At 36.2% G+C, this 27,702-nt stretch overlaps 3 protein-coding genes and 1 non-coding gene across 8 annotated transcripts; 2 read left to right on the plus strand and 2 right to left on the minus strand.

Annotated features, from left to right (window-relative positions):
- The first annotated feature begins 2,714 nt into the window (after nucleotides 1–2,714).
- LOC141720595 (metallothionein-like protein 2) lies at nucleotides 2,715–3,374 on the plus strand. Its single transcript, XM_074523091.1, has 2 exons — nucleotides 2,715–2,870; nucleotides 2,985–3,374. Exons 1-2 carry the CDS (start codon nucleotides 2,806–2,808, stop codon nucleotides 3,157–3,159), a joined length of 240 nt encoding a protein of 79 aa, XP_074379192.1. The 5' UTR covers nucleotides 2,715–2,805; the 3' UTR covers nucleotides 3,160–3,374.
- A 142-nt stretch (nucleotides 3,375–3,516) lies between these two features.
- Nucleotides 3,517–8,551, plus strand: LOC141720593 (uncharacterized). 5 transcript variants are annotated; one of them, XM_074523089.1, is made up of 6 exons: nucleotides 3,517–3,791; nucleotides 3,890–3,977; nucleotides 4,628–4,847; nucleotides 5,122–5,201; nucleotides 5,378–7,061; nucleotides 7,731–8,551. In XM_074523089.1, the coding sequence occupies exons 3-6, from the start codon at nucleotides 4,712–4,714 to the stop codon at nucleotides 8,339–8,341; spliced, it is 2,511 nt and encodes an 836-aa protein (XP_074379190.1). In that variant the 5' UTR covers nucleotides 3,517–3,791; nucleotides 3,890–3,977; nucleotides 4,628–4,711; the 3' UTR covers nucleotides 8,342–8,551. The 5 variants fall into 5 exon arrangements, with proteins under 5 accessions (XP_074379190.1, XP_074379188.1, XP_074379189.1 ...); XM_074523087.1 differs by having other exon boundaries at nucleotides 4,705–4,847; XM_074523088.1 differs by having other exon boundaries at nucleotides 3,517–4,847; nucleotides 5,378–5,764; nucleotides 5,849–7,061.
- A 632-nt stretch (nucleotides 8,552–9,183) lies between these two features.
- On the minus strand, nucleotides 9,184–13,438 carry LOC141720594 (kinesin-like protein KIN-10C). Its single transcript, XM_074523090.1, has 13 exons — nucleotides 13,059–13,438; nucleotides 12,801–12,969; nucleotides 12,054–12,447; nucleotides 11,759–11,964; nucleotides 11,356–11,663; nucleotides 11,203–11,263; nucleotides 10,480–10,552; nucleotides 10,073–10,341; nucleotides 9,925–9,971; nucleotides 9,816–9,837; nucleotides 9,666–9,728; nucleotides 9,548–9,586; nucleotides 9,184–9,457 (listed from the first exon to the last, which is right to left on the minus strand). The coding sequence occupies exons 1-13, from the start codon at nucleotides 13,310–13,312 to the stop codon at nucleotides 9,413–9,415; spliced, it is 1,950 nt and encodes a 649-aa protein (XP_074379191.1). The 5' UTR covers nucleotides 13,313–13,438; the 3' UTR covers nucleotides 9,184–9,412.
- Nucleotides 13,439–24,205: 10,767 nt separating this feature from the next.
- On the minus strand, nucleotides 24,206–24,312 carry LOC141722726 (small nucleolar RNA R71). The gene has a single exon (XR_012575731.1). It is a non-coding gene; the product is annotated as a small nucleolar RNA R71 (small nucleolar RNA).
- Between the last annotated feature and the right edge of the window lie 3,390 nt (nucleotides 24,313–27,702).

Raw genomic sequence — 27,702 nt, forward strand, 5'->3', positions numbered from 1 at the left:
TGGGTTGTTACTCTAAAGGAAGTAAGAATCTACTTTCAAGAAGGGTCCTTCACTTTTCTTGATAGTAATTTGATGGACACTCTTTCTCCAACAGAAATCAAAAGAGTGATAAGTTTGTTGAAGGATAAGGATACTGCTACAAGAGCATGGAGATCTGTTCTAGCTGAGTGGTTGATTGAAAGCGAAGAAAGAAGAAGAAATGAAGCTGAATACGAGGAAAGAAAAAGGAAGTATGATGATGAGATTGAAATTTATATCAAAAGATCAGAAGAACTGAAAGCAAAAGAAATGAGCAGAATCTCTAAAGATGGAAAGTTCTTAACATCAAAGATGGCCAATTCTCAAGATTTAGAATTAATTTACTAGACAGTGGCGATCCAAAGAAAAACATGATCAAACTAGTAGAAGCTCTAAGCTAGACACCTATTGTAGAAGAACTTAAAATTCTTGTTCAGTTAAGGGATATCCTTAGAGAAGAAACAAAAGCAAAAACAGTTTTTACCTGATGCTTGTAACCACTTAGACTTTGTAAATCTTCTAATGTGTATATGTTGTAATTTTGTCAATTTGTATGTTTTAATCTTAGCTTCCATCAAAACTTGGGGTTAGTCTTGTTAACAGGCATGGATTTGTGTTAAGCAATCTTGTTACAAATTAGGGGAGATTGTTGTGCAAGACATGCCTGTACTTTAACAAGACTAAGTCAAATTGACAACCCTAAGTAAGCTGTATTGTAATCTTAGTTTGCATTTTGTATTGTAGCATTAAAGTCTGTAAAAATGTCAAAAAGCAGACTAGAGTCTTTTTCTTTTAAACAGTATCAAGCCTAAGAATTCTATCTGTAAGAAGAACAAGAAGATCATGCCTCAGAAGAATTACGAAGAAGCTTGGAGTTGAATAAATCTGTTTTGGGAAAAAAGTTATAAGTCAAGATCTCTACAAGTCATAGATTTAGTGTTATAGAGAAGTCATTCGAGAACTCCAGAATGACTTATAGAGAACTCAGGAAAGCTACTAGATAACTCAGAGATATCGACAAGCCAAGTTGAAGACATGAAGATTGGAGATATCGACAAGTCATTTCTTCACTAGAGAACTCAGAGTTATCGACAAGTCAACATTCATTAGAGAACTCTGAGTTATCGATAAGTCAACTAGAGAACTCAGAGATATCGATAAGTCAAAACTCACTAGAGAACTCTGAGTTATCGACAAGTCAAATTTGACTAGAGAACTCTGAGTTATCGACAAGTCAATAAGCCACTAGAGAACTCAGAGGAATCGATAAGTCAAAGTGAAGATATGAAGACTATAGATCTCGACAAGCCAAATTCTCTTATAGAGAACTCAGAGACCTCTACAAGTCTAATTTACTATGGAGTATTAGAGATCTCGATAAGCCAATATACTTATCGAGATGTCAAGTTCTCTATAAACCAAACTGGAGATCTCGAGGTAAAATTTCAAAGTATAATTTGCAGACCAGTTCAATATCAAAGATTAACAATCAACAAACAATCCAACCAGCTGGATTGACAAGTTTACAAAAAGCAGTTTGAAGAGTGTGCAAGATCAAGGGTGAAGATTAACTGACAAAGGAAGATCAAAGTTAACACAGTATGCAAAGATATGCTACGTCAGAAATGGAAGATATACTTTTCCTAAAATGGAAATGACAAGTGACAATTTACTAAAGTTAATAGCATGTCTTATTATATACTGTGTAAACCAGCAGTTAACTAAATTATAAAGTTAACACATGTCGTTTGTTAGAAGTAACAATTTAGATCAGGAACTTTGTACCCTCTCAAGATAGAAGCTAAGCTCTTTATCAACAAAGAGCCTAGAAATTTTGTAACAAAACATTCTTAATTTTAATATAAATTTAAGTGAGTTTTGAAATATCTGTGTTCTTTATTATTGGATGTTTAATTTATGCATTAACACATTTCACTACAAGATTTGATTTACTTTGTTCACAACCATAAATAGTTCAAGAAAAGCATAAATCCACATTCACCCCCTCTGTGTGTAATTCATTACCTAACACGATATACATTAGAAACACATAATTACTTGTACTCATTTTACTTTCTAAACATTAATATATTACAAATATCATTTAATTATGAAGTGTGAAAAAATGCATATTAACATAATTTATTACTTTATGCGAATGCATTATTACAAACATATCTCACACATGCTTATATATATAAATAAATAAATTATTCATTCATTAGGTGACAACATAAATATATTATCAAAAATTACCGCGAAAATAGTTTCAATTAGAATAATTTAGAGTCTGCACGTATATTGCACGAGCTAATGCGGAAATCGCTAATATTTCTTAGATAAGTACTGTAAAAATCAAACTCATAAGACCCAATGATCGACATTTGACAGCATGATTACTAATTGACGAGAGAGAAGAGATAATTGATGAGAGACAGAGCGTGAGATAAGAGATAAAGATGGACAGATGGTGACATGCATGCATTAGTTTTCTGTTGGCACGTCACAAGTAGATAAGTAGGTGTAGACTTTCATGAGAACAGAACATGAGTTTCAGATCACAACCTCACAAATTAAACAAATGTACGTGTTATGGAAGTATGAAAGATGCGTAGAGATCAGAGCCTCTCACTTCTTATTTACACGTGTACGGTGTATATCCCCACTGCTCATCTTGGATCTCCCTCATTTTCGATATAAATATAACTCCCGGGAGCCCACTCAGTTCACCAAGAACACTAACAGTAAACAAATACATTTGTTCCTAAAGAAAAAAAGGAAGAAGAAATGTCTTGCTGTGGAGGAAATTGTGGGTGTGGATCGGACTGCAAATGCGGCCATGGCTGTTCTGGGTAATTATTTTATTTTTAAGTCAAAATAGGAATTTAAAACATAAGTCTCTATTAATTTTTTAAACTTTCGGCTCGAGTTCGATTTGGCAGCTGACTACGTATATCTGTGTGTAGGTGCAAGATGTATCCAGACATGAGCTATGCAGAGGAGAGCAGCAACAGCAGTGAGACACTTGTGTTTGGTGTAGCAGCGCCCAAGAAAGAGTATGTTTTCGAGGGAGCGGCAGAGAATGGAGGCTGCGAGTGTGGATCAAACTGCACCTGCAACCCTTGCACCTGCAACAAATAATCTTCTAGCATCCCTTATGAGTTATGACTACTACTACTACTACCGCTCTCTACACCTGTGTCTGTCATGTAGAAGATCTACAGTCCTACCTATGTATCCGCTTGATGCGTGTTCAATAATAATAAAACTTATAAGGTGGCTATAAATTTTGATACATTATCCTGTATGTAGCTATCCTTCAACTGGTTTATGTTATAAATGTTTGTTAATTTTGATTTGAGGGGTGTCTTTGTTGTGTTTTGTGATTAATTTATTAGCAAACAAGATGCAAGTAAATGTCTGATTTGAACCTACTTGCCAAAAATCAGGGATATTGTGTGCAAAAATCCTTAAAATGCCCAAGTGCCCTGATTTACATACAAACAACACAAAAGATTATTAATGCTGGCATTAATATAGGTATAATGAGGTCCAAACTGTGCATAACATCAAGTGGGCCAACAGAGCCCAGCCCAATGTTACCTCACTTTGTGACAAAGTCTAAGCTTACAATTATATTAGTTAAGTAAGAAAGTAGACAAACTGGAAAGCAATGGAGGAGAGTCGTTAACGGATACATATGTATCTCATGGCGCCATGTCACAATCACAAAGTTGCTGCATTGCAGACCAGCCCGATATAAAAAAATGCATGTAATCAATGATTTTTTTTTCTTGTTCAATTCTCGTCTTTTTTTTATATATAATCCTGATTTCATCTAACATCTCTGTACAATCTTGTATTCTGTCAGTAATCTGTGTGTCATAATATTTACCTTTGATGGCTGGTAGTAGAGCACCAAAAAGATCTCGATTCGGTTTTTCTTTCTGTTTACCAAGGTTTGATAATTTGGCCCCAGATTCTTGAGTCTTCATAATGCATGCATATGTAATGGATGACATTCTGCGTGCTTGTTGTGTGTAGCTTATGTCTGTTGAATGATTTATATTTTATATTGGATGAAAAATTTCGATAGACCTGTGTCCGTACATTCTCTTTTGTCACATTCTTAAATTTACTATGTTATGGCATTCCATGTGGACACTCGAAAGGCCTAATTTGTTTTAATATTTCGATATAGTTTAACTTTCACTTGTTGGTGATCAGTGATCATGGGTGTGTTCCACTTTTTGAATTAGAACTTTTTTAGTCCAAAGACTTGCTGCATAGATATGTAGTAGAATTTATTTTTTTGCACAATCTGAAATTTTGTATCTTTTATATGTTTACAGTGTCATGTTAAATAATTATTTGTTCGGCGGAAAGAAAAATTACAAGAAAGTTAATCACTGGAATGCTTTAAATTCATGTGTCTAATATCACTGTCTTAGCTTGATCTTGAGTTGCTTAAGGCTCACGAACTATAGAATTCTATTTGTTTCACTTGGGTCCAAACCTTACATATATATGCTGATTGCTGAGTGACAATATGCTGGTTCTGGTATGTTTTTTCATAGACCGGTGTTTGGATTTGCTTGTTGTGGTACAGATCAGTTCCAGGAATTTAGAGGACTTCAACACAAGTACATTGTCGCTAAATTACATTTGGAAATTCATCTTAAATAGGAAAAGTATGGGGCGAGATTCTAGAATCCATCTGAGAAATGATGCTCGTGCTCCAAATTGCATGGTTAGCATACTATATGCTATTAGAGCCAAGAAAGGACTTCAAAACAAACGACTAGGTTCTGGAAGAAAGCATGTTGCAGGTTAGTCATACTGATTTGGGTACAGTTTCCGATTTTCCCAATTTATTATGTTAGTGTACACCTCCTTTGAAATGTTTATGTTTCAAGTCCTGTGAAAATGTAAATCTGTTAGGATATAATTATTGAAATTTTCCCTTCATCTTTCCTAGTTGCACAAAATGTAAAGTTGATGGTTAATAAAATACTGGGTGTGCTAGTTGTATAATGTATTTTAAGTTTTTAATCATGTGCTAAGTTTCTGTGACATTACTTATTAATATCATCAATTTCTTAGGTGCTGGAGCTTCAGAGGATGATGAAGCTTCGACTGACAAAGCACATAAACCCCGAAATGCTACAGCCGACATGTGCCTTGTAAGTTTATTCAAGTTAATTATTGACACCAGTGGTCTGGCTAGTTGATTTTAAGCTTTAGTTGTGTTTCCTTTGACCTTAGACGTAAGATATTTTTAAGTGAATGGATGTTAATATCAATCTCAATCAGGTTAAATTGGTCTATGCATTCTGAACAAATGTTTTTTTTTATCAAGCTTACAGAAGCTCCTGGAAAACAAGACAGAGCATCCGAGCACGGTTCAGTGACGAAAAGCTCCATGAAATCTAGAATAAAATCTAAATTTTCTGATGAGATGTCTAAGAAAAAGGGGTGGCATCGTCGAAGTAACTCCCTCCCCTCATCGGCACCGTCAAAAAGAACTGATTTTAGCACTCACTCCGGATTTACAGACTTCGATTATGAATTTGATATGAAGCGTGAAGGTAAAAAGTCTACTGATGATCATCCCTGTGGTTCTACCACCTCATACCCTCTTCCGACTGATCCCACTGACGAATCAGTAAAAAAGAACAAAATGTGTGAGTTATGTGCAGCCAAGCTTAGCATGAGTTATTGGAAGCGAAGAGAGTCAAATCGGGAGGTGAGGCATTCAATTGAAAGTAATCCTTTTCTTCAAGACAATATAGTTGATTCAGATAGGTTTTCTGAAGGTTCTTCAGTCCAGGATGCAAACCAGATTATGGATGGCCGGGATGTATTTGGCCCCAGGAAGGATTTTTTCCTAAAAATATTACATGACCCAGGAACTCCTTTATTACAGTACTTGCACAGTCGTGAGGCGCTCAAATCAAAGATAGGATTAACCAAGTCTGCATCATTTCCATTGCCAGGCTCAGTAAGCAGAATAGTTTTAGAATCAACCAATAAAAATTCCAAGGGTTCTGCTTCTAATGCAAATGAAAGAGAGAATTCCCAAGTTTGTCACCGTCCCCCTAATTCTGTTGACGTTAAGTTAAGTAGAACCACAGTTGAGCCATCGATAGTTGAGCGCAAGGAAGTTGGCACGTCAGAATCATTCTTGAGAAGGCACAAATCATTCAATAGCCTTACTCCATGCTCACCCCGTGGGCTTAAGATAGAGCACGAAAATACACCAGTAGTTAAGCGTTTTAAGAAGCTTAGGAGTAAAATTAGTCGTGCCATCAGAGAGAGCAGAAAGGAGAAGCAACACCCCATCATGAATTCAGTGATCCAAAACGATAACAACGCCTCCAAAGTAATGCAGGAGGAGACTGATAATCTGCAGAAGAATGTCGACACAGAAATATGTACTAAATATAGTGGCTCTAGTGGCAGTGAAGTTGATCAATCTACTTCGGCTCTGCGAAAAGACTGTGATAACCATCGCTTTAAAAGAGCAACAACGTTTGGTTATTCAATGGATAGATATAGTCGTTTGTTCGAGTGCACTTTTGACAGAGGAGACAGATTAGTCTCTGAAGAATCAACTTTAAGAGCAGAGAATGTTCCTACGCCTGGTAAAAGTTCAAAAAAGACCCTGGAAAGGCTCTTTTCATTGCCCAATCTTAGATCTTACTCCACTGTCCAAATGGACAGCTATCCGAGTCTAGCAGAGGCACCACTCAAAACTTCTGAGAACCATGTTGACGTGACCGAACCTGAAATGTTTGATGAAAAGAAGCCTTTAGATTGTTCTGTAGATCAAGATAGCCAAAAACGATTAGACCCCACTGAAGACTCTGCAACTGAAGAAGAGTTGAAAGAATGTAATGAAGCTCCCACTCAATCAGTAAACTTAAATGCTGGCGAAAATTTTGAATCTACTTCAGTTCCTTCAGAACCAAGCCCATGTACCGTAGATGACTCCGATTCAAAAGAGATTACATCAAGCCCTTCTCAACCGTCAATTGTCGAAGGTACATTAAGTTCACATATCTTATCAACATATATTGTATTATGTGCAATAAAAATATTATAGTTATACTATAAGTGAATGCAACAGTTTAAAATAAACAATTTAATTTTCAATTTTAAAATTAAAAAATATATATAATATTTCAAATAGTCATGTGCTATCGCACACCTCCCACCTGTGTATTATTAGTTTATTACCTTGGAAGATGATTTAGACTTGATGTATATTACCTTGCAAGATGATTTGGACCGAAGAGGCGTGAGAGGTCCTAGGAATAAGCTTAAGTTTGTTGATGCAAGTTTCCGTAGCCAGGCTTAAATAACAAATGAGATGATTTGACCTTTTCGTTCAATAACTAGAGCATAATACCTTGGTGAATATAAGTATATAACTAATAGTCTAATTTGAGAACAAAAAAAAGTTATGAAGGTTGATGCTAGACACCTTCTCCCCAACCTGCTACCTCCATCCCCGTCTTTTTTCCAAGTTAAAGCTTGGTATATAATAATGACACCAGCTGTAGATTATGAAGCACATATATAGTGTGAAATTTATCACAGTGTGCTCATGTTCAATAATCTGATTTTACGGGAGCCGGTTACTATTGTCACCAAGTGTACACTTTTTGTTGGAGCTGATTCTTTGACCTGCAAAGATAATGAGATAACAGTGGTTGATAATGCAGTTGATATTCCGAAAGAAGGATTACCACTCAAGCAATGCTATCGCGAGCTTCTGCAAACTCAGGTGGATACAAAACATGTCCAGGAATTCAACTACATCAAAGATATATTAGAGCTATCTGGCTTTACTGGAAGTAAATTTCTCGGGACATGGAACTCCACTAGCCAGCCAGTTGACCCTTCTGTGTTTGAAACGGTGGAAGGTTGCCCCCTGACTGAATTTGATATTTCTGAAAATGAAGAAGTGTGCATCTACAATCGTCTTCTTATGTTTGATTTAATCAATGAGGTCTTAATAGAGATTCACGACAGATCATCTAGCTACTTCCCTGTGCCCTTAACTTGTCAGTCTCGTATTAGTCCAATGCCAGTGGGATATCATGTTCTTGGAGAGGTCTGGATAAATATGAAATGGTACTTGAACTGGAGACCGGAATCTTACCAGTCACTAGATGATGCTGTGGGCCGAGATCTAGACAGAGGCGATGGTTGGATGAACCTTCAATTTGATGCGGAGTGTGTGGGACTTGAGATTGAGGATATGGTGTTTGATGAACTTATCGATGAGATGTTGTATGATGATCTTTTGGAAGATTAATATGGTTGAGATTGTGCATTTATCAGGTTTTGTTAGTTAAGTTGCTCTCTTCTCTGTTGCACACATGTTCATAGATTGATAATTTCTATAATTATCTATTTTTTCACTGAATTTGAGGAATCTGAGCACAAAATCCTCTACTCCCATAATGCTTAAGGAATCTGTGTTGATAATGAAATTTGAGAATCTTCTGAAAGAAATGTTGTAAGATCTAACCTGTTTGCGGCCATAAGATTGTGCTTCCATCAAGTTGATTCACTTCATAACTTAATTCTTTTGATCTTTTTTAGCTCAGACAATTGTTTTGTTTTTTCGCTAAATAGCACAAACAATTGTTATTAGGGAAAAGAGAATATAAAGGGAACTATTATAAAGCTTATGTAGTTATTATTTGGTGCATCCAAGAAAGAGTATGTTTTTGAGGGAGCAGCAGACAATGGCGGATGCAAGTCTGGATCAAACTGCACCTGCAACACATAATCTTCTATCATCCCTTATAGTTATGCTACTACCACTCTCTACATTAGTGTCTGTCATGTAGAAGCCTATCTACAAGTCTTGTCTATGTATCCGCTAAATGCATGTTTAATAACAATAGTACTTAAAAGGTGGCTATGACACATACATTATCCGAGTATGTATCGAACAAGCTATCCTTCAACTGGTTTGTGTATAATTTTCGTTCATTTTGATTTGAGGGGTGTTTCCCCTATAATTTGTGCAAAATCCGTTTTTTTTCAGATGGCTCTCAAACAAAAAGAATAAAAGATTATATATGACAGTAAAACCAGGGCTACATTTTTCTAGTTTTTAGCAACTAGAAAGGCTTCGGAAAAGGGCTCTACAGAAATCCATTCTCAAACAAATTGTTAAAAGAACTGGAGCATCTCAAGGATATAGACGTCTTTATATAAGGTCAATACAGTGCATTAGTAGTGAATTAACTTTGTTAATGAAAACTTTCTACTCTTGAGTAGTTAGGAAAGATGAAGGAAACAGACACACACAGGAAGCAGGGGCAATAGGCACTAAAACAAAACACAACTAATATGCAACTGGGTGTTGCCTAGATCAGTCAAATAGCCCTTTTGCAGCCCTCCCAAACATATTATTGACCTGCACCAAATCATTAATTACTATTATCAATTACCCTCTCCTTGGCATTGCACTTGATATCCCAGTAAAGTAAGCATTAACAGCTTTTACCTGCTTGGATGATAATCCAATTTTCTCCATGTCATTCAGCTGCAGACCACAGAAATAAAAAACATAAGCTTGTAATCTAATCACCAGGTGTGGACAACATTTGATAGTTTTATCTTACTGATTTTATTGGACTTGATTCCCTTAGCTCGAGAATGTATTCAACCATTTTCTCCCCAATGCCCTGATTCACATACAAACAAGACAAAATATTATTAACTAAAGTAAAGAATCTCTCATTATAAATTGTTGAAAGTAGATTAAAATTTACTTTCAACTCCAACAGTTCATCCCTGAAAAATAATCAAAAAGATCTGTCAGTCCTACTGTGACATTAAAGGAAGCGGAGATAATTATAGAATCTGAAAATCAGTACTTACTTGCTGCCAGTATTTAAAAGATTGATATAATGTTGAACCAGAGAATCCTGCATATCAGTTGGAATTTGGAAAGTTAGCACCAAAATAAGCATACAAAGTTGGGGGCAAACAAAACACAACATTAGCTCAAGGACAATATTTCCCTTACCTTCAATCTAGAGCTTTGTGCAGTATATCTTACTAATGGGGTTCCATTCTCTTGAAAAATGTCATTTTGGCATAGCTGGGTTGTCTTGGGAGTTTTCGGGTCATAAAGAACAAGACACATTTGGTCAGTTGATGAAACATTCTTAATGTTCATGTTAGAGCAAATGGGTGACAAGACTTTTCTAAAGGAATCCTGTAGTGCTTCAAGTTTTCTATTAATAGGTGACGTCTCAGTTGAGCCTGTATTTTTCGTATCCAGTGCTTTTGGCTCTGCAGCAAGAGAAAGCCCTAGGTTAAAACTTGATCACTAAGTAAAAACGTGAAGGAGTTACATGAAAAATATCAAGGTCTTTGGTGCATAAAGTATAACCACCAGGTAGTTTTACACATCTTATATACAGGGCATACCAGGGGTAAATGCATTTGATTGTAACACATTGTTGACTGGGGTGATAGTCTTCGTTGCAATCTCGTCAGGGACCTATGAAAAAAATCCAAGGTGAACATTTTCTCAATTACATTAGTCCTAAAATTATCAATTGTATTAGGTAAACTAATGAATTGGGATTTCCATCAGTTACAATGGAATTTCTATTATCTGAATATTTTGCACCCTTCAATTTTCATGCTATTAACAGGAGGAACACTAAGAAAGAACACCACAAGGAGCTAGTTACACACAGATAAATAATAGGATTATAACCACCATTACTACGTAAGAAAATTATCTACTGGTGTCAAAAGAAACAAATTGAACTTTCCATCATTTATATATGACATTGACTCTACTATCTGGATAAGTTGAACACTTTAAAACTTTCATGAACACTCAAACAGAACACAACAGAAAGATGTAGACTCTCATAGATAGGAGAAGGAGCATAACTGCCACATCCACAACTAAGAAAAGTATCTAAAAGTGTCAAAAAAGTTCAACCGCCTTTATTAATTAATATATATAGAGAGAAAGAATTAGAAATGCACCGGAATATAAGGACAAATTACCATGCATTTCCCTCTTTTCAGTTAGATCCTTGTTCATGAATAGACAGCACAAATTTTGATGCAGCTATCAACAATATCATGATGCTAGATTTTATAGGTATTAGGAAATACTGTTTTAATGCTCACCTCTGAAACAGGACCGACTAGATCTCCATGCTGATACAGATTACGTGGCTTAATCAAAGTCCTGAACACAAGCATTTTTTGTTAGTGGCAAAACTAATTTATCACCAATAATTTCAATTAAGAAACATACTGTAAATGAAAATTATATTTAACCTCTCTTTACAATTTGTAGCACTTAGATTGCTAACTGTCTTTGGTTTCAAAGAACTATTAAGCATTTTATTTCGACTTGCAGACATTGGAGTTCTGCTAATAGAAGGATTTTTGTATGTCCCGTATTTTTGACTACTCTTGGTTTTGGTTTTGCCTTTAGACTCAAGCCATAATTGGAGCTTTGCCTCCATGTCAACTTTGACAATAGGCGTCTCTTGCTTCTGAGCTGAAGATATAACATTAGAAATATGGCGCGATCTAGCAGCCAACTTCACTGTATAAACAGATTCTTGATACTCTCCTGGATTCTACAACCAAAAAGATCCTCGATATCATATATCAATAAGCTATTAATCTTTAAAAGAAGTTGGAATTATTAATGTAGCTTAATTCATCAGCTCACCAGGCAAGCTACCATTAAAGCATGACTTCTTCCTCCAAGGGAATCCTGCAATACACGTGTCAGTTTGCTTTCTCTGTAAGGTACTCGAGGACTATTGTTATTTAGCGCATATATAACTTGCGACAAGGTGAACAGGGACTGGTTGATTTTGGCACTCTCCTGGAGCCGAATACCATCATTGCAAGTCTTCCTGTTATCTTCGTTACCTGATCAGAGCAAATTAGTATTAATACCCAATTGTTGACACTTGAAATGATGTAAACGAATTTCTCTAGTTCTAATAAAGTGTAAGAACCTGCTAAATCTATGAGGTTCAGCTTTCCCATCACAACATTCTCTAAGGTATCATCAGCAGGTGTCGAAACAGCAATCACAAGGACTCCATGGCTCCTACTAGAAACATCATTTATACCCGTGTGTGCAACCTTGCGTCTCTGAATTGCACAAGAAAACACCTCTTGAAATTCAGACATTGTATTGATTGATACCCGAGCAAGTCCCTTGAGATGAATCTGCCCGCATTTGTCCTCTAGAAGTGCAATTTCCTCTGCTTTTGGTTCCAATAAATCATAGCATCTATCCATGTAGATCTCATAGTATGACATCTCTACTAGACTCGTCGTACCCTGACACATTGCCAGAATGCGTGACATGGACAAATGGACTAGACCTGGCAGCTCATTCTCACCCTGCAAAATATCACATTCCCTATATAATTTCATTTCGCTTGTAGATATACATATACGTCTAACACAAGAAAATTTAACTAGCCATATAAAGAGATGGTTCTTCACTTGCTCACTTACATATGACCGAAAGATCTCTTAAATGTTGGATGATATACAAAGCTATCAATGGTAACAACAAATTAGATAAATGTCAGTTTATCTTTATGACTATTACTCTATTAGTACTAGGTAAATTTATAATGTGTAAGAGATTATTAACACCGAATAGTATAGGGATTAGTGGCAACACATAATACTGGGGCAAAAGGGATTACGGAAAAGAATGGTAAATTATCAAAAGATCAAACAATTACCTGCATAGTGTAAGTTTTTCCACTACCAGTAGCCCCATAAGCAAAGACAGTAGAATTACACCCGGAAAATAAGTCAGGAATCAGAGGGCTAACTTCTTTGTTAAAAATAGAGATCACATTGTTGTCTTCTTGATCATAAAATGAGTCCAGCTTGAAACACTCATTTCGACTACAACAACACCCAAGTAAATTACATAAACATGTAAACAAAAATAATTAAAAAAGAAATAATTTTGAAAGATGCAAAATTAGAGGTACCTGGTTTCAGGGTCTTTGAGATGAATTGAGACTTGTTGTTGTTGTTGTTGAGTGGAGTCGAAGAGCGAGGCGCAAGGGAGGAGAGGGCAGCCGCCCTTGATTTCATGGGTAAGAAAGGGTCGAACTCTCACAATTACTCTAACTTTTGAGATCATGGAACTAGTTGTAGTGGGAGTATTTGTGAATTGTGATCTTTTGTTGTTTGATTTGGGTGTAGAAATTACATTATTACAACTACTTGTTAGAGTTTCCATTACAACAGCAGTGCGATTACCGTGCAAGAAAAAGAGATGTGTATGAGAGAGAGAGAGAGAGAGAGATTTGAGGACTGTTTGTGTTTTTAAGTTCAAATGAAAGTGTTTGGTCTGTTTTGAATTGTGCTGGCGTAAACTGTTACGCCTGTCCCGAACTATGGCTTATTTATACTCTAACCATTTAATTATGAGCCAATATACGCATAAACCATTAAACAAGAAAAAATGACAGTTCAATCATCCAACTGCCACATTTATACATTCTTGCCGCTAGGACTAAGCAAAAAACCGAGTCGAAACCGGTAAAAATTGCACAAAACCGAACTGCAAAAATGGAAATTGAACCGAAACCGGAAATTGAAAAACTGAACTGATTTAATGGTTCTAGTTTTAGATTAAAATCGAACCGAAATAAACTGAGTCGAATCGATTAGAGTCCTTATATATGAGTTAAGTTCTGCGAGGTCCTTATTTTTTGTGAAGTCCTGGAGTCCCCATACGTTTTGCAATTAAAATATTACGTAAACTATTGTAGACCATAATCACGTTGTATAAGTATCGCTATTTTAATACAAATCTTGCAAATTACATACATTTTACTAGTAGAACATTGCAAAACATATTATTTTGCATATAATATTTAGTTTGCAGAACACACATAATCACATTGCAGAACGTACATGTTCTACTAGTAAAATATATTAGATTAGATTTTCAATAACATAGTGATGTTGACGTAATATGATTTGTAAAATTATATGTTCTGCAATCTATTACGTAATATTTTAATTTCAGAACGTATATGGGCTCCAGTACTCCAAAAAAACAAGGACTACATAGAATTTTACTATACATATATGTACATATATATATAGTATATATATAACTATATATGAGTTAAGTTCTATAGAGTCTACCATTTCATTGGAGTACTGGAATCCATATATTTTCTACAAATAACTTCTTGCAAAACTTAAAACTTTTTATTCTGTGAAGCATATTTTACAAATATCACTATTTTAATGAAAATCTTGCAAATCTCATACATATTTTAAGTTGAATATTGCCTAATATTTGTTCAGCAAATTAAGTATGTTCTGCGTAACAATATATTTTACAATATTTTACTTGTAAAGTATATGGGATTTTCAAGATTATTATTAAAATGATGATATTTATAGAACATGATTCGCAAAATAATAAATTTTGCAATATTTTACTTGCAGAACACATATGGACTCCAGGACTCCAATAAAATAGTAGACTCCATATAACATAAAGTTCTATGTAGTACACTTTTTTATTTGAATCCTCGGAGTGCATTTATATTCTGCAAATAAAATATCTTGTAAAACATGTGGTCTTGCGAAAGATATTTCATAAATAGTATTACTTCAATAAAATCATAAAAATCTCATACATTTACAAGTATATTTTTTGTGTTCTGCAATTAAACATGTATGTTCAGCAAAATGAACATTTATGTTCTGTAAAATAAACATGTTTTGTTGAATAATATATTTTGCAATGTTCTACTTGTAAAATGTATGCAATCTGCAAGGTTTTCAATAAAATATTGATATTTGTAGAACATCTATTAGTCCCTAACAATACAACAAGAATTATAGAAGGGGGGGTTGAATGTAATTCTAGCTACTTTTTAATATTAAAGAAACAGTGGTTTTAACTTAACAATATATAAGTGTTTGATTTGTAAAATGCGGAATGAAGAGCTAGATAAATCAAAAGACAAGTAATTAAAAACACAAGTCTTTAAAAACTTTCTGGTGAATTTGAATGTATCCACCAGAGAGATATTTATATATATCAAGAGAACCCTGTGAAGCTTGAATAGCTCACAGCTGCTTACAAATATGTACAACTAAACTTACAGAGAAATGCTACAGGATATAGCTTACAATTGTTTTCTCTTAGAATGTATTTGCTTAGTCTTCACGTTGTTCTAATTGTTACTATTGGTTTATATATTACCAAGATTACATAGTAATAAGACAAGATAATAAAATAAAACCTATCAAGTCTAATACCATGCTGCTTCACTACTATATTCCAGCATCTTTGAATATCTTCATAATAGCATGGAAATGGTAATGTTTCTTTGTTCTCAAAAACCCAGCTGAATAGGCTGCCACATTCCTTTTGCAAGCACTCGACGCATGTGACTATGTTGTCACTGTCAACAGATGTTTGAATTGATCATCCGTCGGGTACATAATTATCATCCGTCGGGTTGCCTTGTTGATCATCCGTCGGGAGCTTTGTTGATCATCCTTCGGTAGCTTTGTTGATCATCCGTTGGGTAGTTATTTGACACTTGACTTCATTTCACTTATGCAGAATTACAAGACATCTTATATTTACAATTAATCAACCTATTCTGCATATCTAATTAAAGTCAACATGACTTATATGCTACTACAGAATCTATACAAAGGTGTTTACAGAAATGTGCTACATGACTTATTGTTACATAAGCTACTCACTCGATGGATGTCAAATCATCATCCGTCGGAACTATATTTGATCATCCGTCGAGTGCTACATTTTTCACTAAGTTGAATCTACTAAGGTGTTTTGCTAATGTAATCATCAAGTTCACAACATATTCCCAACAATCTCCCCCAATTTATGTCTACTAGAATTGTAGCCATAAATTAAGAGAAACTTGATGATAACAAAACACTCTAAAAATACAGATTTAAAAAGTAGTAGATAAAACTGAAAAGTGCTGCATAATTTACTGAAAAATTTACAAGATAAAGTGTACAAAGATTTGCTCACAATCATTTTGAAGGTGTTCCTCTAGTCTGAGCAGATTGATTTATTTCCTTGATTGTCTGGATTTCTTCCCAAGCTTCCTGTTGTTTTCTTCTATCTTATTTTGGAGCTGTCTGTGGAATTCAAGTTCATCAGATTATGAAAGATCTAGCATTCCTTGCATTTCCAAAAGAGTCTCATTGCTATAGATGCTCAACTGGTCCTCTAATCTGAAGAATCTTCTAACTCCCTTATCATCCATGAATTCCATCAGCTAGTATGGTCTTAGATGCACTCTACTCGCTGGGTAAGGAATAGTTAAGGTCTTTGGGAGTGCATCTTTGGCTATAATACTCCTCAGTTCTTCAATCTTCTTTAGAACTAGTCTTCTAACTATCACATTGAATCCAAAGTTCTTCTTGAAGGATGAATAAACTTTTATCAGTACAGATTGGCTCTCTTGAAGAATCCTCTGAAGTGGCCATGATATCTCTTTTCCTCCCTTGTACTTGAATACTAACCTTTCAGGTAGATTCCTGTAAGCATCAATCCCTCTAACTTCTTCCAATTCATCTAGATAAAGGTTTAGTTCAGAGAATTCCTTGATGTCACAGATGTACATGATATCTCCCTTGTTGACCTTGGTTTGAGCTTTGGTTAGGGAATTGGATCTGAGAGTTGAGGGCTTCACTTTCTTGACTGCTCTGGTCTTTGTCTTCTTTGGCGTCATGAAATGGGGTAGATTGAGTTCAGGAATTGGTAGACTATCCTAGTCTATTGGCTCATCCTTTGGAATGATAGGTTCACCATGGAAATTCTTGGATGGATCTATCTTGAATTCTTCATGTGCCACAAAGGGCATGGATGTTTGAGTTGTCGCAGAAGTAGACTTTTTGGGAAACTGATCTTCCAATTCCTTTTCATCAAAGTTCACTTTTCTCTTTGCATGAAGTTTGTATCTAAACCTTTTTGTCTGGTGTGATTCTTCTTGCATTTTCAGATCCTTAGATCCAGTGGTTTCAGATGATTGTTCAGGAATTTGTTGTGTAGGTTTCACAGCTTGCAGCTTGGCCAAGATAGCAGCTTGCTCCTTCTTTTGTTTGAGCTTTTTAGCATCTAGAGCATCTTGCTTCTTTTCTTGCTTAAATCTTGCCTTTTCTTCCCTTTTTGCTTCAGCAAATTAAGGGTGTCCAACCACCACACAAATTTCCTTACCATTTCTAAAAACCTTGGCAATTCTCCTTTTCAATGCTGAATCAGCTGGATCCTTGTAGAATGCAATAGATCTTGACAACAGTTTCTTTTCATCAGGCTTTGGTGTCTCATACACTGTGTCCAAAGGATTCTTTAGTGAAGATTTTGGATAGTTCACCTTTGGCTTCATGATTAGATCTGCCTTTGGAGATTTGATGCAGGATGTCTGGCCTCTTTCCAGATTGTTCATGCTCATATCATTCACAGAAATTTGCCTGATTTGAGAATGATGAATGGATGATTTTTCTGGCTCCTTTGCTAGACCAAACTTCTTTTGAATATCCTCATCAATTTTCTCCCAGTTTATTGGACTAAACTGCTTCTTCTCAGCTGCTCTCAAAGTGGCTGCTGCTTCTGTTAGTCCCTTAACAATATAACAAGAATTACAGAAGGGGGGTTGAATGGAATTCTTGAAACTTTTTCGTGAATAAAAATGTTCTAACTCAAATATATATAAGTGTGAATTGATTAGCAGAATGCGGAATAGTTACTTCAAATGAATCAAAATACAAGTAATTAAAAATAAGAGTCTTTAAAAACTTTCTGGTGGATTTGAATGATTCCACCAGAGATATATAATATATATCGAGAGAACTTTGTGTGCAAAAAGCTCACAGCTGCTTACAAAATGATAACAACTAAGAATGAGAGAAATACTAAGAATACAACTTACAAATATTTCTCTCTTGGTTGCTTAGTTTCTTAGTTACTATTCTATTGCTGCTTCTTGGTTTATATATCACCAAGATTATAAAGTAATAAGACAGGATAATAAAACAAAAACTATCAAGTCTAATACAATGCTACTTCATTACTCTATTCTAGCATCTTTGAATATCTTCATAATAGCATGGAAATGGCAATGCTTCTTTGTTCTCGAAAACCCAGTTGAATAGGCTACCACATTCCATTTGCATACACTCAACACATGTGACTGTGTTGTCACTGTCAACAGATATTTGAATTCTTTATCCATCGGGTTTATGATCATCCGTCGAGTTATTGATCATCCGTCGAATTCATTGTTGTTTATCCGTCGGGTAGCAATCAGGCACTTGACTCAATTTCATTTATACAGAATTACAAGACATCATCTATGTACAAATAATCAACCTATTCTGCATATCTAGTTAAAGTCAACATGACTTAAGTATTACTATAGATTCTAAACAATGTGTATGCAGAAATGTGCTACAGACTTATTGTTACATAAGCTACTCACTCGATGGATAATAAGTCATCATCTAAAATGAGTTATCCGTCGGGACTATAATTCTTATCCGTCGAGTGCTACAATTTCACTAAGTAAAATCTACCAAGGTGTTTTGTTCATGAAATCATCAAGTACACAACATATACACAACAATCTCCCCCAATTTATGTCTACTGGAATTGTAGCCATAAATTAAGAGATACTTGATGATAACAAAACACCCTAAAAATATAACTTTAAAAGGAAGTAGATAATACTTAAAAGTGCTTCAATTAACAAAATATACAAAGTTTTGCTCACAGTCATTTTCAAGATGCTCCTCTAGCCTGAGCAGATTTATCTAGTTTCTTGAAGGTCTGGATCTCTTTCCAAGCTTTCTGTTATTTTCTTCAATCTGATTTTGGAGCTGCCTGTGGAATTCCAGTTCATCAGATTCTGAGAAATTTAGCTTTTCTTGCATTTCCAAGAGAGTCTCATTGCTGGAGATGCTCAATTGGTCTTCTAATCTGAAAAATCTTCTCACTCCTTTATCATCCATGAACTCCATCAGCCAGTAGGGCCTTAGATGCACTCTTCTCCCTGTGTAAGGGATAATTAGTGTCTTTGGGAGTGCATCTTTAGCTCTAACACTCCTTAGTTCTTCAATCTTCCTCAGTACCAATCTTCTTGCAGTAACATTGAACCCAAAGTTCTTCTTGAAAGATGAATAAACCTTAATTAGTACATCTTGGCTTTCTTGAAGGATCCTGTGAAGTGGCCACTGAATCTCCTTTCCTCCCTTGTACTTGAACACTAACCTTTCAGGTAGGTTTCTGTATGCATCAATTCCTCTCACTTCTTCTAGTTCATCTAGATAAAGATTTAGATCAGAAAACTCCTTGATGTCACACAAGTACATATGATCTCCTTTGTTGACTTTAGATTGAGCTTTAACTAGAGATTTGGATTTGAGAGGCGACAACTTCACTTTCTTGACTGCTCTTGACTTTGTTCTTTTTGGCTTGCTGAGGATTGGTAAATTGAAGTCAGGAATTGGTATGTTTTCCCATTCTATTGGCTCATCCTTAGGCACAATAGGTTCACCATGAATGTTCATTTAATGATCCACCACCTTGATATCTTCAAATACCATAGAGGGTTTTGATGCTTGAGTTGTAGTTGAAGTGGACTCCTTGGGAAACTGATTCTCCAATTCCTTATCTACAATATCTAGTTTCCTTTTGGTTCTTTTAGCCAATTCCTTGATTCTTGGAGACTTCTTCTGTTGTTCAACTTGCTTCTTTGGATCTTGAGATTCAATGATTTCAGATGGCTGAGCAGGAATTTGTTGTGATGAATTTACAGCATGTAGCTTGGCCAAGATAGCAATTTTCTCTTTCTTTTGTTTAGCCTTTTTAGCATCTAGAGCAGCTTGCTTCTTTTTCTGCTTCAATCTAGCCTTTTCTTCTCTCTTTGCTTGAGCAAATTGAGGATGTCCAGCCACCACATAAATTTCTTTCCCATTCCTGAAAATTTTAGCAATTCTCTTTTTGGAAGCTGAATCAGCTGGATCTTTGTAGAAATCAATTGACCTTGACAGAAGCTTCTTTTCATCAGGCTTAGGTGTCTCATACACAGTATCCAACGGGTTCTTCAAATTTTTTTGGATAATTTACCCTTGGTTTCAGAATTATTTCAGCCTTTGGAAATTTGATGCAGGATGACTGTCCCCTTTCCAGATAGTCCATGCTCATCTCATTCACAGAAATTTACTTGACTTGAGAGTGATGGATGGATGACTTTACTGGCTCCTTGACTAGTTCAAACTTCCTTTGTATATCCTCATCAATCTTCTCCCAATTGAGTGGACTCCTTCTTCTTTTCAGCTGCTCTAAAGTTGGCTGCTGTTGTATTTATCAGATCTATACTGTTTGTAACTGGTGGCTTTGAGATAGTAATTGAAGGCACAATCACTTTACTGATTTGAATTTGAAGCTTCTCCCCCTCACTTGGTCCTTTCTCCCCCTTTTTGTTATCATCAAGTTGAGCATAGGAGGGGGTTTGAGCAGCCACCAGTTTCTGAAGTAAATCTGTCTGTTCGGCTTGATGAAGATGAATGGCTGTTAAAGATGCTTCCATGACTGACATTCTTGTATCCATTGCATCTATCTTGGTTGCAAGATCAGAATTTTTTCCTTAATTGCCTCTTGATGTCAAGCATTGTAACTTCTGGAAGCTTAGAGTCCATTTTGTCTGAAATGGCTTTCTTCATCTCCTCAATATCACCCTTGATGGTGTTTACATCCCTAGCATGTTGGAAGCCTTGAATTTGTTGAAGTTGCAGAGAGGAAGTTGCAGAGAGGCTAGATGTGCCTGAAGGAGCTTCTTGGTGTTGGCATTTGAAGTGGTTTGAAGAGCAGTATTTGTCTGATTGATTAGTTGGATCAGGGTTGTCTTGAAGTAGTGCTCATCACAGTGCTTTGAAACTGCCTATGATGGCATACCTGATCTTGAACTGGAACCTACTTCTCCCCCTAAGACCACTGCTTCATCTTCACTATCCCCACTTTCATCACCAAAGAAATCAGCTGAGCCACCAGTCTCATAATCCACATCACCAGCTGTAGAGGGCAAAGCTGTGATGGCATCCTTAGCTCTTATCATAGACTGTGTGGTATGCACCAGATTGAGCATCCTTTCTGTATTGTCATTGCCCTGTTCAGCTAGAAGTTGATAAGCTGGAACAGGGTGAGTAAATGCCTCAGCATCAAAGGAGGTGGAATCTATAACAACTTTAGGTTATTGAGATAGTCCCTCCCTGTCTGCATCCTGGACATTCATTAACTCACTAGCAATGACATCCATCCTTATAGCTCCAGTACCTGCATTTCTCTCGTTTTCTCTCTTTTGTTGCATCAGGGTCTCACCCTGGCTCCCCACCCTCACACCCTCACCTTCACCTTCTAAGGTGGGACTCCTCTCATTTCCTTTTGCCAATCCTGAAGAAATGGATTGCATAATTTCACTCATTTCCTCTCCTCCTTTTTCCTGGGAGCAACCCAGACTCTCACTCAAAACACTCTTCTCTCTCAATACTAATCCTAATAGTGACTGTACAACCACTAATTCTTCTGCACTTGAAATAAATGAAGTTTGAAGCTGTGCAGAGATACTCGACGGATGAGTGATATCCATCGGGTGAGTGGTTTTGCTATCCGACGGATAACTGCTGTTAAGCTTATCCGTCGGGATACAATGACTACTCGACGGATGAGCAATATCCATCGAGAGAGTAGAAATGAATGAACTAGGAATGGAAACTATTGTGGACTCTGTGCTGATTGAAGATATTTTGGGCACAGATGATTCAACAGTTCCTGAAAGAATGGGCAAGTGAGCCAAAAAATCATCTAAAAGATGATGCTCACTTGCATTAGGTTTTGGCTTCCCCAACAAAGTTAAAGAAGGGGAATCAGGAATTGATGTGTTTATCGTATCCACATCCAGTGAGTTTATAGGTGAGTTTGGTGTTTGAGGTGCTTCTATTACTAGAAATTTTGGCTGTGACTGATAAGTGGCATTTTATACCACTTAGAACGTCTTATAATAGCTTAAATTGGTGTCTTGAAATCAAGTATTTTGTGTATTTGATGCCTTTTTCTAATGTTTGTGCGTTTCAGGGTATTAGTTGCATTTCGGGGGAGAAATCATCAATAATAAGCCTTGGCATGTGTTCAGCATTGCAAGTGGGAAGAGAGGAGCAGATGACAGCGAAGAAACAGACAAAAATTCCAGAAAGGGTCTGAGCGCCCGCTCAACTATGCTGAGCGGCCGCGCAGGAAGCTGAGCGCCCGCTCAGCTATGCTGAGCGGCCGCGCAGGGTCGAGAATTCAGAATATGTATTTTAGACTTCTATTTCTGTTTGGCTTCCAACTTCTGAGTAATCTGAGTTTTATGGGACTTCTATATAAGTAGATTTCAGAGACATTTCACGTGTGTTGGATCGTTGTATTACTCAAGGAGCGAAGGAGATAAGGAAGAAGACCGTTTTAGCATACCGCAATGAAGAGGAAGCATATTTTCTTGTGATTCTTTATTTCGTTGTAATGTTGGATGCTAGTTTTCTTGCTTTGAACCTATTTCTCTTGTGACGTACTCTAGTTTAATATAATTAGTTTAGTTATTATTCTTTTGTGTTTATTTATCATGTTTTCATATGAACCCATGATGACGATAAGCGCTAACATGGGCTAATCGTGATCATGGGGTCGTAATGGATTTACTATGGAATTCTTTAGTTAGTTGTTTAATACCTTAGTGTGTGATGATTGTATGATATCTAGTATTGGTTGTGCGTATTCGTCTTATGTGCATCGCGAACATATAAGATATGGTGTTAATCTCTTGTGAAGCGACGGTGGATCTCGAGATTTAGAACTTGCCATGCTAGCATAGGTTCATGTATGTGTCTGCATGATTATTGGGTAACTCTAACCGTTTTATTCGCCCTGTGTAATCAAAAGGAATAACTTGTTCTTAAATCATTATGTTGTCAATTTCTGTAGACATATAGGGACTCAACATAATAGATGCCTATTCAACTTCTATCTTAATTGTGGATGTTTGGTAGAATGGTATTAGTACAATGAAAGTTGGCTTTTATCAGTTTCGTGTTATTCGATTAATATCATCATTATTGCATGTTAAGGGTAATAACAATGACTATTGAAGGAAGTAGTAATGAAGTTGTGATCTCATGAGTGTTTTAATATTGTTAATTCGAAGTGTTATTTAAGTGGTTAATTTTAGTAGTTAATTGTAGTTAATAATTAGTTACTTAAATCTAAGTGTTATTATCTTAACATTGAGAAGTAATCATACATTGGTGAGTGAGTTTAATTGAACATAATTAGTCTGAGTCTCTGTGGGAACGAACTAGAAAGTATTCTATATTACTTGCGAACGCGTATACTTGCATGAATATTAGCGCGTGTTTTCGCCCTAACAAGTTTTTGGCGCCGCTGCCGGGGACTCGGCGTATTTGTTTAGTTTATGTACTTACCATCATTGGTCGTTAGGACTCAGTGATTAAGACGTGTTACTTATTAGTTTCGGTTGTGTTTCAGGTACTTTAGCAAGCGTTTATGCAAACTCGTTCTCGTACTCGCAAGAGGACTTTAGATACAGCCGAGGAGACAGACGAAGTTCTTGATATTCAGGAGAAGATAGATTTTGAAGATTCAGATTCAGGAAGTGAGCAGAAGGAGCCAGTAATCATGGGTGATCGTATTGTTCCGGCAGATCCAGCTCTTATGGACTTTTCTCGGCCTAAAATTGATGACATTCAGTCTAACATCATGCACCCGGCTATTGAGGACACTAACTTTGAAATCAAGTCGGGCACTATTCAGATGGTGTAGAACTCTGTTTCTTTCGGAGGAGCTGCGACTGAAGACCCCAACATGCACATAAGGAATATTGTCGAGATCTGCAGTACTTTCAAATATAATGGTGTGACTGATGAGGCTATCAAGCTGAGGCTTTTCCCATTCTCACTGAGGGATAAAGCTAAGGACTGGTTACATTCTGAACCAGCTGGGTCCATCACTACTTGGCAAGATCTTGCGCAAAAGTTTCTGGTGAAGTTTTATCCAATGGCAAAGACTGCTGCTATGAGGAGTGCTCTTACTCAGTTTGCGCAGCAACCTACAGAATCTATGTGCGAAGCTTGGGAGCGCTACAAGAAAATGTTGAGAAAGTGTCCACATCGTGGAATGCCCGATTGGATGGTGATCACTGGTTTCTATAATGGTTTAGGGGCCCAATCTCGGCCCATGCTCGATGCAGCAGCTGGAGGCGCCTTGTGGGCCAAAAGCTATACTGAGGCTTATAATCTTATTGAGACTATGGCTTCAAATGAGCATCAAAACCCAACTCAAAGGATGATGCCCGGGAAGGTAGCAAGTATTCTGGAAGTCGATGCAGCCACCGCTATTGCAGCGCAACTCCAAGCGCTGTCTATGAAGGTCGATTCTCTAGCTACCTATGGAGTCAATCAAATAGCTATGGTTTGTGAGCTTTGTGCAGGTTCTCATGCTATGGATCAGTGTTCTCTTGTTAATGAATCTGTTTAGTATGTGAACAATTATCAGCGACAACAGCAGCCTGTGTAACACCCCCAGATCCGGGGTCGGGGATCCGGGTCGTCACGGTCTTTCTTTCCACAATATCACTTCACTTAATTAATAATAAATAACCTTATGCTGTGACCCCACGCTAACACACACCACAACCCGTTATAGTCTCAGAGATGAAATTTAAATAAGTACAAGTCTTTGAATCCACAATTTAAAAGTTATTACAACCCGAAATGATTACTTGATAAATTTACAGTTAATTGCCATTATCTGCCACAAGTTATAATTATACATAATTGATTCTCAAAAGTAGATGGTCTGATCTACAATAGATCTACCTCTGCAGCTATAGCAGCTACAACATCAACGGGAAGACGCGGGACGCTTCCCACGCGCTTGCGCTGGGTCTGCTGGAGTCTGGCCATCTTTCCTAACTGTTGTTGTGTGATGAAGAAATAAAGCAAGGGTGAGCAGCAAGCCCACCAAAATAATATGTATAATGATTTACAATATATGAGCCTACTCATAATACTCATGAAAGTCTTGGTCAAAAGAAATGAACCAAGTTTGATATCTTAATGCGATGAAGTCGCAAAATATTCAGTATATATACATATATACTTTTCAAAATATTGGAAGTCCTCTTCCATGCATAATATACACAAAGTCCCAGTGTATAACTGTATAAAAAAATATCGTTGCAAGGTGATCTCATATATCTAACCTTGTCTCAACGTTTTTCTGAAAATCTTTGTCATTCATAAGACAATTATTAATTAGATATAAGTTTAAAGGATGAAGTTACCAAATACTTCACTACACTTATATCATTCCCAAATACTACTTGAACTACCACCGTTCAAGTTATAATCAATTTCAAAGGTTCATCCCACTGATGAGACCACAAGATAAGACTTGAATAGATTCAATCTTTGAAATATTATTGAATGAAAAAGTTATGAGATACTTTATTTAGCCCTGATATATATATATCCACATATATATATCCCTTTAAACATTTCCTGGAACCTCTGTTATGCAAAGTATGAACAGAGTTTGAAACATCCAATGAATTTTGGAAAGGAAAAGAATTTTGGCATAAACCCGATATCTCGCTGATCAGGCAAAGATACCAATAAGTAACCTTTTCTACTGTAGATGGATGAATTCCTCACCGGTCATCACCCTGGCCGCATTAGGACCTCGCGCTAGACCGTACCCCGGCCCCTCACGCGTTGATGGACTGCCACCCAGCCACTTACACAATAATAGACCGTACCTCGGCCTGTCGCTTATGCCGACTCAATGAGATGGGCTTACTTCCCGAACGTTGGGCAAGTAATCAATTCATTTACCAAATCTGCAACCTCGTTGCGAATATAAAATACACCACAGAGCCGGATTCCCCAGGTTTTGAGCGAGTATTTAAATCCCCTTTAAAAAGGAAGATCTTAAATATAAAAATGAGTTTTGGGATCCGCTCTGACTTTTAAAAATCATTTTGAAGACTCGAAAACACTTTAAAGAGTGTTTGGAGTAAGGCTGATTTAATGAAGTAAATCAGTCCCCAGAATATTAGAAAATATCTGAATATTATTAATTAAATAATATTCCCATAAAGAATAATCTTTATAAAAATAATTGAAGTAGAAGTATTAAAATTATACTTGAAACGAGTATTAATTAACCAAAGCTATACTTATATGAAAGTATTATCTTTATTTGAATAATTGAAAATAAGTTTGATTATTGACACCTTATTCTTTAATAAAATAAAGAATATATTTCAGTAAATAATCGGAGTCATAGATCCTCAAATGAATATTCAAATAATATTCAATAAATAAAATAAGCTGAGTCATAATACCTCGAATGAATATTATAAATAATATTCATTAAATAAAATAAAGAAGTCATACATCCTCAAATGAATATTCAAATAATATTCAATAAATAATATAAAAGAGTCATAAGCCCTCGAATGAATATTCAAATTATTCAATAAATAATAAAAGGAGTCATACGCCTTCGAATAATATTCGAAATAAATAAAGTTTAAAGTTATCGAATAAACCTTATTCGATTAATAGTTTTGAAAACTATGACCATATATATGTATATAAATATATATATATATATATATCCATATCCATATATACAAGATTACTCGGGATCCTCTACTCCCGGTTTTAGAAAATATTTTCACCTTTTGGGTCCCTATACTAAGGGTATATGCAAGTTACCGCTATCCTCTAGCATAGGTATTATCAACTGAACCAACAGATATATATTTCAAGAATATGAAACAGGCATGCATATATACCATATCACATGCTACAATATATCGCAAGAATTTGCTAAATAACCAACATGCATCTATCGCAAGATAATGCGTATACAAGTGTATTCATCACAACAACAGTATAACGGGTAGAAAACTTGCCTGAGCGACTGGGGGTTACGAATGGCTCGGGACGAGTCTGGTAACCTATAAACAACAAGTAAGTTGGAATTAAACCAAAGTCACTTGTAAATCTATACTTTAACTAACTTAGACTCTAATGCTAGTTTTGCGCTCACCGATTCGCTTAAGTCACTCGGGTACCCTCGGCTCCACCATTTTTAATAATTTAACCTTTACGAGTTTTAAAGCGATTCCTTCGCGAATGACTTACCAACTGCCTAACAAACTTACCATAAATGTTTCATACATTAATTAACCCTTTTTGGTCTTTAACCTACATTCCAAAGTAAGGCGAGGGAAAAAGTTTCGTTCGCGAAACGCCGTTACTTGAAACGGTCGTTTCTCCTAAACCGTAAATCGGAATCGAACGAACTACATATCAAAACGAAGCTCGTAACATGAGCTATCTAAACATGGCAGTGGTCACAATCTAGCAGGGGGTTCTCGGGTCCTAATGCTATGCACAAAAACAGTCCAAAGAAAATCGGACGTTACGACGGCTATGTTTACGCGATTTCCAATTTTTAAACCATCCACAATCAACCCAAATCAACCTCAAATCCAA

This window comes from Apium graveolens, chromosome 4 (genome assembly GCF_009905375.1).
Source record: "Apium graveolens cultivar Ventura chromosome 4, ASM990537v1, whole genome shotgun sequence".
Taxonomy (NCBI): Eukaryota; Viridiplantae; Streptophyta; class Magnoliopsida; order Apiales; family Apiaceae; genus Apium; species Apium graveolens.